General features: G+C 49.6%; 1 protein-coding gene across 2 annotated transcripts in view; it reads right to left on the minus strand.

Moving 5' to 3' along the window:
• The window catches only part of Sdk2 (sidekick cell adhesion molecule 2), a 284,873-nt gene that overhangs the window by 57,218 nt on the left and 209,325 nt on the right, over window positions 1–18,330 (minus strand). For both annotated transcript variants that reach the window (XM_042283063.2, XM_006970439.4), the window contains exons 17-25: window positions 16,241–16,422; window positions 15,686–15,801; window positions 7,443–7,638; window positions 7,179–7,277; window positions 6,548–6,739; window positions 4,210–4,331; window positions 3,780–3,889; window positions 3,551–3,701; window positions 81–318 (exon numbers count right to left, since the gene is read on the minus strand). In XM_042283063.2, coding sequence (XP_042138997.1) covers window positions 81–318; window positions 3,551–3,701; window positions 3,780–3,889; window positions 4,210–4,331; window positions 6,548–6,739; window positions 7,179–7,277; window positions 7,443–7,638; window positions 15,686–15,801; window positions 16,241–16,422 — 1,406 coding nt within the window. The remainder of the gene's footprint in view (window positions 1–80; window positions 319–3,550; window positions 3,702–3,779; window positions 3,890–4,209; window positions 4,332–6,547; window positions 6,740–7,178; window positions 7,278–7,442; window positions 7,639–15,685; window positions 15,802–16,240; window positions 16,423–18,330) is intronic.

The raw sequence follows: 18,330 nt of genomic DNA on the forward strand, positions 1-18,330 counted from the left end.
GGATGGCGGCTTGAGCTATCTGTAGAAATGGTTGCAGCGTGGCCTGCTCTTGGGTGGTCCCTGAAGAAGGGCAGTGGTACCTGACTCCCTGGTTCTGCCCACCACTGCCTGGCTCCAGGGCCCGCTTCCGATGGCGTTGAAGGCCTGGACCTGGACGCGGTACTCTGTCCATTCCTCCAGGTCCTCAATGGTGTATTCCCGCTCCACACGGTCCTGTACCATGTGGCTCAGGGTCTTGCCGTGGCCGTCGGACCGGCTGTACTTGATCTTGTAGCCCACCGACTCAGGGTTGCCATTGTATTCCATTTCTGGGAGGGGCTGGGGTAAAGCAGGGGCCGAGAGATGAGGGGCTAGGAGGGAGACCACTCTACAGTCCCGCCCACCAGTTGGGCAGCCCGTACCCCAAAGAGGTGCTGTCCCTAGGTAACACTGTCTCCATCTCTCCCCACTGGACTTCCATGAGAAGTAGCACCTTTGTTCATCATACACATGCCTGACTCATGACCTTGCCCCGAGGCTGGTCCTTCCCAGCAGGCTCAGGACCTGTCTGCCCAGTGTGCTGGTTAGCAGGGCGCTTTGGCTGACTTCCTGTTTAACCCCCTTACTCAGGATGTCAGCACGCCCTTTGTTAATTGCCTACAACACCTGGTCTCCGCTCAGGCTGCCCTTTGGAGGAGGGAGCCTAGCGTGAAGGCATCCTCATGGGTGCCTGTCACTGCCAGGAAGTCCTGCTATCCAGCAAACCTTAGTCTCTCCTGCTGGAGTTCATCTTTCTCTTACTGGTTAGAGTCTCACCAAAGAGAAAAGGCAGGCTCTTTTCCCAGCTCATAGAGCTCAGTGGGAGGGGTCCTGCTTGCTGGTTCAAGGCTGGATAAATCTGGCAATGTTGGTAGGTGGTGGAGGCGGGCCTTTGGCCTGAAGCAGACATCCGCTGAGAACCTGGCTTCGACTCCTCTGAAGCTGGTGTACCTGCAGTCCCCTCCCTCCATTCTGCCTCCCCAGGGCTCCAAATGCCTACAATCCACAGCGCGTCACTTTCCAACCCACCTTATCCAGTTCCTTCCAGCCCCTCCCTCGCCCACTCACCCTTCTCTCCCCTCCAAGTCCCTCTACAGACACTTACTGACATGAGCTAGAGATCATTAAGACAGAAATGGATGGGCGCAAGAGGCTGAGATGGGCCTGGCACACGACTTCCCTACCAGCTAAGGAGAGGCAATGGGCCATGCACTACTATGAGTCAGGCGGCTGCATGGCACAGACGCCAACTTCCCATCCCCCACACCCCCACACCCCAGTAACCCACTCTCTAACTTTTATGTTTGGAAGCCTTCAGAGACAATTAAGGAGTAGTGAGTGGTGTGTGTGTGTGTGTGTGTGTGTGTGTGTGTGTGTGTGTGTGTGTGTGAGATCAGCTGGTAGGGGATAGTGATGAGTTGAAGTTGAGGTCATAAGCGGCTATAGGTCCCACTTACACACTCACAGTGCCCTGGGCCACTGGGCTGGCCCCAAAGTGTTACTCAGTGCTTGCCACCTGACGAGGAGCCAGCACTAATAACCAGTGTCTGCTGGGGGCTCATGGTGCCAAGGCCTCCCATAGCCACCAGCTCCTGCCACACTCTGCCACACTGTCCCACCCGGTGAATGGCAGCATGACCCCATGGTGCAGGGGTATGCATTAGTTCACACAACCCATGAGTGCTCTCTCTTGGAGGCAAAGGGCTGTGTGGCGAGAGGGGCCATGGGGCGCCATCAAGCAGGCTCTTGCTTTGCAAAGGTTCTGGGTCTCTTAAGGAGCCCAGGGTACCAGCTGCCTCTCTCATTCACGACTCTCAGAATTATTCTCACTTGCTCCACAGGTTTCTAGGACTGCTGCCTGGGACTCCAGCCGAGATGTGCTGCCCCAGGGTGGCCTGAGGGGCACAGTTTTTGGTTCCTGGCTGTGAGAGGACAATGTGCTCAGTGGCCTGTGTTGTGGATTTGGGGGCTCAGTCTCTTGCTGTTAACTCAGGGAATATGGGGGTCCTGGGAAGGTGATGTGACCTCTTTCTGCCTTAGTTTCTTTTTATGCAAATTGGGGACTAGCCTCCCTCTGCTGCTGTGGTTTAATGAGAACATCTAAAGACTGGCTCCGAATAAAGCACCTAGAACAGCACCCAGGTCGGGAGGAAGCCACGGTGCATCAGCGAGCTACTTCCTGCAGGTCAACCATTGTCATGACCCTCAATGTACAGTCCCGACCTGTGGGACTGGCCTGGTCTCAGCCTCCACCACAGCAGCAGGTGGACCCTTTCTAAATCCTGGGTCCATCTCAGGGCTGCTGTGCGCCCATGGGCATGTTCCTAACCTCTCTGAGCCTTCGTGTTCTCAGCTGTAAATCAGGATGGGACTGTGTCCTTCTCAACATTCCTGAGAGGGTTCAACGGGACAGGAAGTTTAGGATGCTCGGCATCTGGCAATACTTCTAGTCAGCAGCATTCCTCATCCCCACCACCCCAAGTGTGTGTACATGTGCACGCATGTGCATGTGTGTGTGTGTGTGTATATGTGTGTATGTGTGCGTGTGTGTGTGTATGTGTGCATGTGTGTGTATGTGTGCATGCGTGTGTGTATGTGTGTGCACATGCGTGTGTGCATGTGTGTGTGCATGTGTGCATGTGCGTGTGTGCGTGCATGTGTGTGTGTGTGTGTATGTGTGCATGTGTGTGTATGTGTGCATGCGTGTGTGTATGTGTGTGCACATGCGTGTGCACATGCGTGTGTGCATGTGTGTGTGCATGTGTGCATGTGCGCGTGTGCGTGCATGTGTGTGTGTGTGTGTGTGTGTGTGTGTGTGTGTGTGTGTGTGTGCGTGTAGAAGCCAGAGGACAAACTCGGGTGTCATTTCTCGGGAGTCACCCACTTTGCTCTTTCACTTGATTTTTTTGTTATTTTGAGACAGGGTCTCACTGGGTATCCATGGCTGGCCTGGAACCCCCTATGTAGACCAGGCTGGACTTAAACTCACAAAGATCCACACCTTTAATCCCGAGGCTGGGGCTAAAGGTCTGTGCCACCAACAACCAGCTTCCGTTGTGTTCAATTATTTTTTGAGACAAGAGCCTCTCACTGGCCTGCGACTTGGCAACCAGGAGAGGCTGGCTGGCCATCGAGCCCTGGGGATGCTCCTGTCTCTGCCTCCCCAGCACTGATATTCAAGCACGTGCTAACACGCCTGGCTTTTAAAGGTTGATGCTGGGGATGGAACTCAGGTCCTCATGAATGTACAACAAGTACTTTATAACTGGGTTATCTCCCCAACTCATACTAAGTATCTTCTAGCTCTTTTCCCTCCTTTGGCCACAATTAACTATTGGGCACCTTCCAGGTTAGTAAGGAAGAAATTTAAAAATATTAAAAACCCAAACAAGACAGCAGCACCCCCCCACCCCAAAATAAATAGAAAGAATTATAGATATTCAATCAGTGACCTCTTTGAGGTCATCACATTGCTACAGGGTGGCAACAGTCCTGTGAACATCCCATCCTACTGCCCCCGAGGGAGTCTCACCATCCATCGGAGCCACAAGCTGGTCTCACTGGCTGTGCGTAGAGTCACATTGGCCGGGGCCATGTCTGGGGGTGCCTGGAGGGTCTGGATCTTTCTAGAAGGTTGACTGGGCGGGCTGGTGCCGACAATGTTTACTTGGCGCATGCGGAAGCTGGGGTGGGAGAGGAGGAATGAGCGAGGTATGGAGGGGGTTGCCAGCCCCCCTCCCCCGCTTCCACCTGTGCCTCACCTGTAGTAGGTGAAGGGGTTGAGGTCCGGTACCTCCATGGAGCGTGCATCAGGCTCATTGCTGAGTTGGTAGATCAGCAACCATTCCTCTCCCTCCCCGATCACGCCCACCTGCAAAAGGGAACCTAAGGCCTGTCCAACTTGCTGTGCTCAAGTGGGATGCTCTGAGTCCCAGCTCCTGGTAGGCATCATCCCCACCCAGGGAAGGTCTTAGCTTAAAAGCCACAACTGACTGCGGGGTGGCTCTGAGTCCTCCTGCATTAGGACCTCACAGCAGGCCGGAGAGAAACACATTTTTAGGCTTGACTCCAAGACCAGCTGATATGCCAGGTACCCGTAGCTTCAGTGAGCCCCCCACCCTTTACAGGATCTTCACAGGGCTGCCTGAGGCTGCCTGGGGAGGAGTCTGGGTCCCCTCTAGCAGGCTTTACCTGAGCCTCCACCACCCAGCGGGAGATGGATGTCTTCCCATCGTAGCCAGGCCTGAACTGCAAGGTCACGGACCGTGGGCCAATGTTGGAAATGCCCAGGTTGGTGGGTGCCCCTGGGAGCTCTGGGGAGAGAGAGAAGAGGGTAGAAAAAGTGAGAGAGTGGCTCCCCCTGGAATAGGACTCTGCAGCAGGAGGGAGCCTGAGCAGTCCGATGTTCTTGGCAACATCACAGAAGAAGCACAGCCAAAGCCTATCTGTGACACTATGCCTTACAGGTACCACATTCATATCGGGAGGTTGGGACAGATCTGGAGCTCCACCTGCCAGGGGCTTCCCTCGGAAGTTTTGGCGATAAGCAAAATACCCACAAAGCTGCACAAATCAAGCTAGGCTTAGCACAAGCATATGGATCAGAACTGTCTCCAGCCACACGATGCTACAGCCCTCCACATCCAGTGATGGCTGGGAGGTGAGAAGGGCTGGGGTTGGGGCAGACAGGAGGCAGCTTCTCTTTTTCCAACCAGGAACTCAGGAGTTGTTGGGGCTCAAGATGGACAGAAAGAAAGCAGATTCTGTAGTGTGTTTGAAGCTAGCCTTGGCTACATAATGAGTCCAGGCCAACCTAGGCTATATAGTGAGCCCCTGTATCAAAAACCCAATCAACCAACGAAACAAACAAACAGATAAACAAACCATCTGAACATGTCGGTTTGAATCTACCTCTTCCACCACAGACTGTGTCTTTGAGTAACTCTGACAGTTAAATTGACAGAGTTTAGGATCACCATGGAGACCAGCCTCGGAGTATGTGAGGGAGTTTCTAGGTTGGGGGTGGGGTGGGGGTAGGGTGGGGTGGGTGGGAAGACCTGCCTTACCTGCAGGTGGCATCATTTTACAGGCTGAGGACCACCAACATTGTGCCCCTCTCCCTCCCCCCTTCCAGATGCAATATCACCAGCTATGAGCTCCTCCTGAAGTGACTGTCACACCATGACAGTTGTACCCTTGAACTGTGAGCCAAAAATAAACCCTTCCTTCTCTAAGTTGCTTTTCCAGGCATGTTGTCACAGTATCAAGGGGAGCTATAGACACAGCCATCTACCTCCCTCTCTATGTCTCAGAATAACGGTGACAGTAATGACCACATAGAGCAGGGAACTGCATTGAGAGGCACAGAAAGCCTGTCACTTTAGGCCTGGGAAGTCCCACACAGATATCTATGAGATGTTGTCACTGGGAGTTGAAGGAGTCTGTGGTGCCTTAGCCACCCCAGTGGGTGGGTCCAGGCAATCTGGCTGGGTCATTCAGGCACAGCCTTTCTGATCTGGATAGGAGCACATGGTGATCTGGTCCAACTTTGTATGTGTACAAATGGGGAAACTGAGGCCCAGAGGTGATGCCTGACATGTTTAGTGTTTGTGTTTGGGGTTGAGATTATTCCCATCTTGTTCAACCACCCACAATAAGTCTATCCACAAGCTGTAGTCCAATGTGGATTATATAATGGGACTATAGTGAGTTCAATGGTGGCCTGAGCTATAGACTGAGACTCTGGATAAAAAAAAAAAAAAAAACAACCAACCACCAGCCAACCAACCATCAACCCACCAACCAACCAACTAACCAACTACTAACAAACCAACTAACCAACCACCAACAAACTACCAGCCAATCAGCAACCAACCAACCAACCAATCCAGCAACCCACCAACTCACCAACCAACCACCAACCCACCAATCAACCAACCAACCACCAACCCACCAATCAAGTAACCACTAACAAACCAACCTATCAACCACCAACCAACCAACCAATCAACAAACCAACCTATCAACCACCAACCAACCACCAAACCAACTAACCACCAACCCACCAATTAACCAACCACCAACCAACCAACCAATCAACAAAACCAACCAATCAACTGCCAATCAACAAACCAACCAACCAACAAACCAACCTATCAACCTTCAATCAACCAACCAACTAACCAACCTATCAACCACCAACCAACCAACCTATCAACCACCAACCAACCAACCTGTCAACCACCAACCAACTAACCAATCAACAAATCAACCTATCAACCACCATCCACCCACCCACCAACCCACCAATCAACCAACCTACTAACCAACCAGCAACTCATCAATCAACCAACCACCAACTAACCACTAACCTACCAATCAGCCACCAACTAACCAACTAACCAACAAACCAACTTATCAGCAACCAACCAAACAACTAGCCAACAAACCAGACAGACAGATGGACCCCCCCCAAGAATGAGTGCTGCCTAGCAGAGCAGAGACAAGAACTCTGATCAGAGGCACTCACCTGGAGGCACACCAGATGAGATGGTGGAGGCCGACACCTGGCCCTGGCCCTTGGAGGTCATAGCGGCCACCTCGATAGTGTAGGTAGTAAGTGCTGTGAGGCCTGTGACTCGGTACTCTAGGGTTACGTTGGGCAGGTAGTGGGTCACACGGGTATTGGTTCTGTTGTACTCTTCCCAGGAGATCCGGTACCCTGGCAAGAGTCCACAGCGGCAGCATGAGCTGGGTTGAGATCGTGCATTGGCCCTGACCTTTGTTCCAAGTCTCACTCCTTCTCTAGTGTGGTGATTTGGTTCACTCCAGGAGCAGAGGGACCAAAGGAGCTAGGAGCTGCTGGTGTCATGCCTAGGGCCCAGGTAGAGTCTCAGTGGGATGTCCCTTGTGGGTAGGGATGACAGGCAGAGAGAGCAACATTATGACAGACCCTTAAGGTCCTCAGAACCCTGAGGTCCTGCAGAGCTGGGGCAGGAGCCCTGAGAAGTGCTGCAGATTGAAAGTGCTAAACTGAGAGTTGAGGGTGTGGCTCAGTGGGGAGGTCTGGATGGGGGCTGACTGCAGGCAGGGGGCAGACTAGCTGATAACCCCAGTCCCAACGGTCCCACCCTTGGGCTCAGGTGCATCATCATGCCTACCTGTCAGGATGCCATTCTTCTCTCCAGGCTCCTGCCAGCTGACCTTCAGTGAGGTGTCCAGGATGTCATTGAAGCTCAGGTGTCCCACGGGCCCAGGCACTGTTCCCAAAAGTGTCCCCCACCCACCAGTGCCCATTAGAGTCAGAGCATGGCCACCCTATGTAGGATGGCCGCTGTGTTCCAGGATGCCCAGGGACTTCCCAAGGGCCTGGGTTGGTGGGTGGGAGTGGAGCTGGGGGTAGAGCTGAGGCCCATGGCACCTACCATCCTCATGGGTGCGCACCAGCTGGGGGCTGCTTCGAGGCCCATCTCCTGGTGTGGTGAAGCACAGCACCGATGTGAAGTACTCTGTGAATTTTTTTAGACCGGACACGAAGCCCACATGGATGCTGTCTTGAAAGTTAGGCCTGGCAGTCACCATGGTAACCTCCTCTTCTTGTGTTGGCTCCCAGGCAATCAGCTGAGGAGAAACCAGAAGAATGTTCTCGAAAAAGTGAAGCTCCCTTCCACAGGTTAGGTCAAGGAACACTGTTCCTGTGGTCACTCATCCCAGGGAAGAGAGAGACAAGACAGGTTACTCCTGTGCACATTCTGATGCTCTGGGTGTCTTGGCTTCTGACTCCAGGCAAGACACAGTACTGGGCGCTTTCCATAGGGACCTGTCACCCCATTGTCCCAACTATCCTACAAGGGAGGCATTTATCAGAACCATTTTCATGATCTGAACACTGGGCACAAAACCCGAGCCAGAGGCCTCTTAGTTCTAAAACTTTAAGTGACTACAGCAGAGCCCTTCACTGAGGTGAAGCTCTTCTAAACCTGGAGTCCTGGGTGACCACGCTGGTCACACATCTACAAAGCCACCCCTAGGGGAAGCTGAGGATCTGAATTGCTACCCCGGTTTTCCTACTGGCTTGTTTTCCCATGGGGTTCTCCGAGGTCATAGGTTACAGCTGTGTCGATTGCTATCGTCTTACATTTGTTCCAGGTCAGGTTGTCAATCTTATACTTCACCCAGAGGGGAGGAGATGACAGGAGAGCCCATCTGGACCCCTTTGCGCTCTCTCCATCCTCCCTGTGTGTTTTCCTTCCATCCTTCCACAGCCTGCCTCTTCTCCCTCATCCTGCACCCGCCCCTCCTCTCCTGCACTCTTACCTCCTGCTCTTGTTTTCCGGGCCCTTCATCTGTCTCCAACAATGGCAGCTGGTCCCAGAGATTTCCTCATTTATTTGAAGTTGATTAAATAGCAATTAATGGTGAAAAGCTACACTTGAAGAGTTTTAATAAGCATGGTATTTATAGATATAAAACAATACCACGCCAATGTCTCCTGATTAACTCTCACAAGTAACAATGCTTAATCTTCTCCTTTTCAGGGCCGGATGTTTATAAAGGATGTTTTGAAATTTAATTGGTATTGTGAAAAGATAGCCTATAGCAAGTTAATTAGACACTAATTAGACCCTAAAAATACTAATCAGAAATACTAAGTGGCATTTAATAAGTATGTTAAATATCCTCTTTATTTCAGTTATCTTGTTTCATAGCAATTAAATTGCCCAACTTCCTTGGAGTAGATGAAGAAATGAGTTTAATGTTTTAATTTAATTTAATTAATGTAAATTTGAATTAATTATGCTGTTGGAATTAATTGTGTGGTGTGTTCCCCAGCAAGTGTAAAATTTGGGTAAATATTATTTTATTGGGCTTAAGCTAATTACAATCACTACCATTTTAAACAAAATAAAGGAAAAAAGAGTTTCTTTACATATGTCTTAAAATAGTATCTCTGGGTCTTGCCCACAAAAAATGACCCATGGGGATGTGTACAAGGCAATGGACGTGTGATTCTAAGGACCAACCATATTAACTTTTTCCTCTAGCTTCATCCCTGAGACCCAAAATGGCAGCAGGGCTATGGCATCCCAAGACTGCTTCATCAGATACATATCTTGTGTATGTGTGTGGGTTATGGAACCATAGGATCACAAAGTCCCCCAGATTTCTGGGAGTTATGGTTTGGATATAAAGTACCCCAACCCTCCTGTCCAAAGGCTCATGAATTGAAGGCTTGGTTCCTGGCTCATGGGCCTAATCACTGGGAGGTGATTTACTAATAAATGCTCTCATATAATAAATGGGTTAATCCATTGATGAATTCACAGTGTAGGGCCAAGCGAGTCAGCCTGCCTGTCTTTCTCCTTCCTTCCTTCCTTCCTTCCTTCCTTCCTTCCTTCCTTCCTTCCTTCCTTCCTTCCTTCCTTCCTTCCTTCCTTTCCTTCCTTCTCTCTCTCTCTCTCTCTCTCTTCCTCCCTCCCTCCCTCCCTCCCTCCGTATTTTTCTGTGTGTGTGATGTGTATGTATACAAATGTGAGTGCAGGCTTGAGCATGCTACATTGTACACGTGGAGTTCAGAGGACTCCTCCGGTGTCCATGCTTGCCTGCTCCTTTCCTGACACAGTCTCTCTTGTTCACTGTTGTGTATGCCAGGCTGGCTGCTCTGCCAGCTTCTGGTAATCCTCTTTGCTCTGCCTCCCTTCTCCTAGCAGAGCATGCTGAGATTACAGATGTGAATGGTGACTGTGTCCAGACTTTTACATGTGTAAATTCAGGTTGTCGGGCTTTCATGGCAAGACAATCACCTCTTCAGGCCAAGGCTGATTCCCTTCAAATTTGTTTTGTTGATTTGACTTTGAAACCATGTAAATATTATACATAATTATATGATGAAATAAAAAAACAACCCAATCCCTAAAAGTCAAAACCCACAGGAAGCCGATGAACCCAGTAGGTAGGGTATTGAGCTGTGGGAAAACTACAGCAAGGGAAACTGTTCAAAAGAGATCACAGCACAGCTGTGTGAAGTGTGACCTTCACGGCTTATACCCCAAGACTATAAAAGATGCCAAGAATTTGGGGCTGTTGATCAGTAGTTTCACACTCCTATCGCTGTTCAGAAGCTATTGTGTCTGTGGGATGAGGGAGCTGGTACCGATGAGGCTGTGCAAGAACTGGATTTTTACTGTGGACAAAAAAGTTGCAAACAAAAGACCAATGACTTACGAGAAAACTTGCCATCTTGATGCCGAATGGAAATCACCAGCACCTTTTTTTTTGAGACAGGGTTTTATGCAGCCTAGGTTATCCTTAAACTTGCTATGTAGACAAGAGTTATTGTATGATATTTTGTTTGTGTTCTGATAAATAAAGTTTGCCTGGAGATCAGAGGGAGGAGCCAGCCACTACTTAACCACAGAGGCCAGCAGTGGTGGTGCACACCTTTAATCCCAGCACAATCAGGAGGTGGAGACAGGAATCTCCACCCCCTTTCAGTCTGAGGATCCGGAGAGGTAAGAAGTGGACAGTGGCTTGTCCTTTGCTCCTCTGATCTTTCGGGTTATTCCCCCCCAATATTTGACTCCTGGTTTGTATTGCTAAGACTAAATAGGATCACACTTCAAAGAGTGACCTTGAACCTCTGGTCCTCCTCTTCCTACCTCCACAACCCGAGTGCAGCAATACAGGTGTTATCATGCCTGCTTTATGTGATATGAGATGGAACCCAGGGCTTCCTGCATGCCAGGCAAACACTACCAACTGAGCCACATCTCCAGCCCCATCGGTGTGCATTTTATTAAAAAAAAATTTCCTTCTTGCTGTCAACTATCAGAATCTAGAAACAATACTGTCTTTGGTGCAAGACACACTCCAGTAGTCACATCACAGTATCTAACTATTATTTCTATCTCAAGGGATCTAGAGTTCCTTGGGAAAATGTCTGACCCAAGGTACAGTGAAGGGATTTTTATTTTCCTCTGGGCTGGGGATTGAACCCAGGGACTCACACATGCCAGGCAAGCACCTCACCACTGCACTACATTCCCAGTTCTCTCTCCACTTTTTATGTTGATACAGGGTATCATGGAGTTGCTCAGTTTGGCCCTTGTTCTAGTCCCCCGTCCCCCCCCCCCCCCCCCCCCCCCGCACCTTGGCACTTGACACAAGCTGAGTCATCTTGTAGTAAAAATCTGTGGGGGCATTTTCTTTGTAAATAATTGATGATGGAGGGCCTGACTGCAGTTCACTGGGGGCGGTGCCACCCTTGGGCAGGGGGTCCTAGTTGTATAAGGAAGCAGGCTGAGCAAGCCATAGAGAGCAAGTCAGTAAGCAACATTCCTCCATGGCCTCTGCTTCAGTTTCTGCTTCCAAGTCCTGCTTTGGCTTCCCTCAGTGATGGACTATGGTCAATATTTGCAAGCCACATGAAGCCTTTCCTCTCCAGGTTGCTTTTGATCATGGTCTTTATCACAGCGACAGACAGCAACTAGGACAGCCTTGAACTCACAGCTCAGGCAGTCCTGGACCTTGTGGATTTTCTGCCTCAACCTCCCATATGGCTGGGATTACAGGCCTGCACTGCCAACCCTGGCAAAATTTGCATGTAGATTTTATATACATTTATATAGCTTGAAGTATCTTGTCATCCCAGCCAGCCAGGCAGCCATGGGAGACTCCTGGGACCATGTTGAAAAAGACTCAGGAACCAACTTGAAGGGACCAGTGATCACTTGGCAACAATAAGGATAATAACCGCAGTGGATTGGAGCATAGCAGATGTGTTTAAAAATTCTTAAGTACATAACGACATCACTAAAAGCAAAATGGAGCCAAAGACAGCTCCTCCAACCCAATTTAACTGTTGCCTTAGAAGATGCTAGGGAACTACTTTATAACGCTGAGACTTGAGAGAGAGGCTGTGGAAAAGAATAGAGTTTTAAATTGTTCCTAATGTAGTAGAAAACTGACAAAGGGAAACGTCATCTTCCTTCCTTCCTGTTCTTGACTTCCCTCCCTCCCTCCCTCCCTCCCTCCCTCCCTCCCTCCCTCCCTCCCTCCCTCCCTCCCTCTCCTCTCCTTTCTTCCTTCCTGAAGGCATTTCAGCTAATCAAGAAGAAATGACAGTATTTTTCCACCCTCATTTTGTAACTCCTATTAAAATCACAAACCCTACCAGGGCTGTCCATGGCCACCAAGTTCACAATTAAAGAGACAATCAAACTTTGCATCTTCTGATGTCAACACACAGCACCATTTGGGGACCCCCACCTCCCTGCCAAAAAGGTAATCAAACAAACTTGAATCCAATTGGCCGCTAGCTCTACATTCCAATTTACTGCAGATGTAGTACTCAGAGGAACGTGTTAAATGACCCCATAGGGAGGCAATCAGCAAAATCCAGGCCTGTGGAAAATTCATTGGATGAATGACTAAGTTTCTTTGCCAAATAAATCACTAGGGGTGGGGGAGGGAGAGAGATAGAGAGAGGGAGAGAGGGAGAGAGGGAGAGAGGGAGAGAGGGAGAGAGGGAGAGAGGGAGAGAGGGAGAGAGGGAGAGAGGGAGAGAGGGAGAGAGGGAGAGAGGGAGAGGAGCCTCTAAGATCAATGGAGACTTTAAACTCAAACCTTTAACCAACAGCAACTGGGTGGCCTTCATCTACATCTGGGAATATATAAACCAGCCAGGAGCAGGAATTGGTTGGGAGACCATCACAGAAATACAAAGGCTGGCAGGATATGTAATGATGGGATGGTTGACATTTTTAGGTATGGTAATATGGTCAATGAGGGTTTGTTTTTAATAGAGAGACCTTGTATGGAATCTTTCTCTACAAGAACATTTAGGGATGATGTGACCAACTGCCTGGGGTTCACTTCAGCAAGTTGCCTGGGAGGGGCGAAGGCAGTTTTTCTCAACCTATGGGTTGTGACCCCTTTGGGGGTCGCATATCAGATATCTCACATACCAGATATTTACATTGCAATTCATAACAGTAGCAAAATTACAGTTATGAAGTAGCAATGAAAATAATTTTATGGTTGGGGGTCACCACAACATGAGGAACTGTATTAAAAGGTAATAGCATTAGGAAGGTTGAGAACCACCAGGCTAAGGGCTGGGAGAAGCTGAGAGGTTCAGGGACAGCCATCACCCCCCCCTCCCCCATAAATATTCTGAAAACTGAAGAAGCAAAGAGAAAAGATCTTCACTTTTATTCACTTGTACTCCCAAAACATCAAGTTGTAGGTATCCTTTTGCAATTAAAAACAGGATTGGGGATGTAGCTCAGTTGGTAGAGTGTTTGCCTAGAGTGCTTGAAGCTCTGGGTTCAATCCCCAGCACCTCATAAACCAGATGTGGTGTACATATTGTAATCCTAGGGCTTGGAAGTGGAGTCAGGAGGATCAGAAGTTCAAAGTCACCCTTGGTTGCATACTGAATTTAAGGCCAGCCTGGGCTACATGAGCCTCCATCTACCTGTCTATCTATTGATCTGTCTGTATGTCTGTCTACCCATTATGTTTTATTTTTTAATGTGTATATACCTATATGAGTTTATGTGCACCACAAGGATGTAGGTGCTTCCAGAGGCCAGAGGGTATCAGATCCCTTGGAGCTGGAGTTAACAGGCAGCTATGAGCTGCCACATTGGTGCTGGGAACTGAATCTGGATTCTCTGCAAGAGCGGTAAATGCTCTTAACCACTGAGCCACCAATCCAGCCCCATGCTTTCTTTTTTAATGTAAGGAAAAGCATGGCCTTGGGTTCAATCTGTGCTGTCCCAGCTACTTTTAGACTGTGAACAGTGACTTCTCTCCCATGACTCAGTTTCTTCCTCTGGGAAGTGGGGTGATGATCATAATGCTTAATTCTTAGGGGTCTTGCATGAGAGAATGAGTGAAGTATGTAGCTGGCTGGCTGGTATTGGGTGCGCCCCCAAAAGTGTGACACCCTGTTACTGTCCCATGAGCTCCTGTGCTCAAAATATTGGTCAGCTGGTGGTCATTGGTTTATATGGCACAGTTCCTGAGTACAGGGATTAAAAGAGCCTGGGATTAAGCAGGTTTGGGGGCTTCTGCATTGTCTTCTTGTTCTGGGTCACCACGGGCCATTGCCCTAGTTGTCCTGGCCACTTGGTGGCCTTCCAGCCCTTGGGGAGCTTTCTGCCTTAGAAGTTGGTAGCTCACCCTTCCCACACGCAGAATAAAACTTATGCTTAGACTTGGCAGCCAGAGCTTAATTGTTCCCAGTTCGGCCTCTGTGTTCCACAGCCATGCAGACCTCTTTCCCTCCCCTGAGTCCCAATTAGCAGCCTTTTCCGGCCAGTCAGCAACTGTGAGCTCGGGCTGCAGCCCCGATCCCAGGAAGACTCTTTGCTTGGCCCGTGCTCTCTGCCTTTGTTGGAGTGAAATTGTTGTGGCCTGGTGGCTCCAGCTCCGGTCCCTACGTTGCTCCTAGCACAAGTAGAACATTCTTTTGGCAAAACAATCTGCCTTCCTTCCTCTCCGGCCTCCCAACCTCACAGTCACAATGGTGCAGACACTTGTTTCATAGATGATCTTGACTGTGGTATATGCGCAGCCTCAGTGTAGGGGACTTGAGGATATGGCAGCTGTCATCTTGAAATCACTGGGAACCATAGCTCAAACCCAGAGTCTGTGGTTTTCTCTCCTTTCCCCTGGCTTCCCAGCCCCCTTAAATTCCCTGATTCTTTCTTCACCCCTGGAAATGAGCACGTGGCATCTGTCTACCTGCCTCCCCCTGCTGAGGGCAACCCCCTATTAACCCCCTGTTTCAAACATGGTGTTGCCCTGTGCTATGTGGTATGTCCTCAGTGCTCTCAGAGGAAAGCAAGCCTCCTTGCAGGAGGAGAAGGGATGCAGACAGGATGGTTGAGAAGTCCAGATGCCCAGCAGTTAAACTGGCCAGAAAACCAAATAGCATTGGTATAGCTACAATTTGGACGCTTCTATTAGTTGTTGGCTGGTGGATCATGTTTGTGATGAGTTCATATGTTAAAGTTCTAAGCCCAACTCCCCGGGGGTGGCTGTGTTTGGAACTTGGGCCTTCAAAGTGCTGCTTAAAGTTAAGTGAGGTCATCAGGGACAGACCCTAATCCAGTGTGACTGGCACTCTCGAAAGAAGAGGGGATGAGGTCACAGACCCTCATGAGGCTATAAGGAGAGGGCACAGCATCCACACCAAAATTCATGACATCAGTCAGCAAGAGACAAGCTGGGATTTAGTCCAAGTCTGCCCGAGTCCTAATCCCACGCCTCTCTCCACACTGTGTATGGGGCCAAGGACAGCCCACGGAGGCTTGCCTGGCAGGTAGCATGTAAGAGCCATAGCAGAGTGGCCTCTGCTTTGTTCTGATGGAATATGGCTATGTTCAGGTGTACAGGCCTTGTTTGTGGCTGGAGTTTACCAAGGACAGTCTCTTTCTGGTGACAGCTAGGGCACTGTATGCTATCATAGAAGCCTGTCTGTGACCTTGAAAGTCATGGAGGGAGTATCCTCTGCTTCTGTCGTGACTTCTGCCTGCTGGAGTCTGGTTTTAGAAACCCACAGTGACCCCACTGCTCTTCCCTGGAGCCCTCCATTTCTTCCCTCTCCTCTTGAGTCCCTCCAGGCTCCTTTCAGAGGACAGAAGAGACCCTCACCTACCTTGTAGCCCTGGTTGATGCCGTTGATGAACTGGGGGCTGGGGGCATTCCAGGTGAAGCGGATGGCTGTGGAATTGGTGGCTTCTGCATGCACGTTGCCCGGGGGCACCGTGGGAACTAGAGGAGATCAAGAGATTGGTTGCAGCTGTTCACCTTGTCCAGCATGGTAGAGGACATGGGCAGACTCTATAGACAGTGCTTGACCAAACCAAGGGTCCCCTTCCTCCCCTACTTCCTGGATTAATTCGAGTTCAATAAATTTTTCTGATCCACCTCCCAAGCTGTCTTGTGATCCAGTTAAAGGTGAAACATCACAGAAGGACCCTCTACCTCTTCCCACATGACTCCTGACCACTCTCTTCTTTTCTCCTCAGCCATCTGCCCCAGGGGAGCCAGGTGGAGATGCCACTCAAGCCCCATAATGAAGGGCCAGGTGAAGTCAGCCAGGTGTTCATGACTGGACAGATGGATGGCCCGGCAGGCATGCAGCCCAACAGGCCCAGGGACCTGGAGAAAGGGACACACCTGCTCTTCCATGGCCCCTTTCTCCACCCACCTCCCTGAAGAGTCCACTCAGTGACTTTGCTGCTGTAGACGCCCAGCCCGGCGCTGTTGTAGGCTGCCACCTCGATCTCATAATTGGTCCAAATGATGAGGTCCTCCAACAACAGGTTGTTGACGTCAGCATCCGTGATGTTCTTAAACTGGTACCCCACAGGTAGCCCAGCCAGGCAGTATCTGAAAACAGAGGTGAAAGTGGGTTGAGTCAGCCTGCAGACTTGTCAACAGCAAACTGCCCAGAGCAGTGCTGGCTGTTAAAACTTTCTGGGAACTCTCCATCAATACGCCACAACTGTCTAATAGGGTCACTACTGGAACCCATGACTGTTGGCCATGTGACAAGGGTTTGGTGCCAACAAGGAATGAATTTGACTTTGAAGTAATTTTGTTTTGAGTCATGACAGTTGACTGTTGGTCACTTTGCTCGATACTACAGGTCTATAGAGTGCATTTAATCATGTAGTCCAGGATGTCTGGCCTCTATCTATGTAGCTGAGGATAATCCTAATCCTCCTCCCTGCACCTCCCAAGTGCTGAGATTAAAGATCCGCATAACCACACCCAGTCTGTGTGATGCTAGGTATCAAACACAGGACTCCATGTGTGCTAGGCAAGCATTCTAATCAGCTGAGTCACAAACATCCCTAACCTCTGCAACATTCTTTTTAAGGGGTTTGGGAGACATGGACAAGACTGCCAGCCAGGGAGGCCGAGAGTCCCTGGGGAAAGTGTTACAGGTGTTAGCTTTTGGGGATCATGGACCAGGAAAGCACTCCCCAAGTTTAGCTCATTTTTCTTTCTTTCCCTGGTACAGTGGCTTCTTTGCTGAGAGGGGCTGGGAACCCCCAAGGCTACTGACCTCCTCATATCCACCTTCCGTTGCAAAGCAACCACAACAAAGGGGGGGATGAGTGAGCAAATGTGGGGCGCTCTGCATGGATGGTGGACTAGTCCTAGGAAAAAGTATAATGCTCAACTATTTTGGTCTAACAGTTGCAAAATCAGAGCCCCCCCAAAGTGTTTCTATGCATTCCAGAACCCCAGAGCTGGTATGTTCTAGACCTTAGCATGAATCAGTACAACCCAGCAGCTCATTAAAACACAGACTGCTTGGCCATCCTCTTAGCTTCCCATTGAGGAGGTCTTGGGGACAGACTTGACAATCAGGGTCTCTGCCCAGTGCTCAGGGAGTGCTGACCCTGTTGGGTTGGGGACCCCATTCTGGGAACGTTTAGGATCAGCCCCAAACCACAGCAAAATCAACCAATCATGGGACAGCTATAGCCATGGGTTCTTCTAACTGTATGGCCCTCCAGCACCCAGGGATATTGTTGTTCATGGAGGAGGCACAGGCTTGGAAAGGCATTTTGCAGCCAGCCAAATTCAGAATACAGACAGGTTTTGTTTCCAGTAACTACAAAATCCCAAGATAATTAAAAAATTAAATACAAAATTAAAAATATGTGTATGATTGTTTTTGCATGCATGTCTGTCTGTCTGTGCATCATGTGTGTGCTTGGGGCCTAGGGAGGCCATGAGAAGACAACAGATCCTCTGGAACTGGAGTTACATGTGGTGTGAGCTGCTATGAGGGTGCTGGGAATTGAACCTGGGTCCTGGATGAGCAGTCAGCAAGCATGAGCTATTATTTCTTCAGCCCCCCAAAATTAAAAAAAAAATCATTTGTGTGGGGGACATGCCCATGCCATGGCACACTTGTGGAGGTCAGAGGACAGTCTGTAGGAATTGTTTTTCTCCTGGGGATTGAACTCTAGTTCTTGGGCTTGGGGGCAGGTGTCACCACCCACTGAGCCACTTGAATTTAGGGGGATTCTACTCTGGTCCGCTCCTATGCTTTCTATTAGGTTACTAGTGAAATAGTTCTCAGTCAAATGCAAAGCTTAAAAGTCCACCGAACCGGCCTTTGTTTTCAGCAAGAACCAGAGAAATAAGTTTCTCTTTTCAGTCAATTTTTGTCCCTATCAATTTCTCTACTTGTATTCTATCTAGCTGGTATGTCCAACCTTTGGATATTGTGACAGGACACTGTCATCTACAAAGTTCATTTTGAGAACCGTGCAATTG

Source organism: Peromyscus maniculatus, chromosome 8 (assembly GCF_049852395.1).
Source record: "Peromyscus maniculatus bairdii isolate BWxNUB_F1_BW_parent chromosome 8, HU_Pman_BW_mat_3.1, whole genome shotgun sequence".
NCBI lineage: Eukaryota > Metazoa > Chordata > Mammalia > Rodentia > Cricetidae > Peromyscus > Peromyscus maniculatus.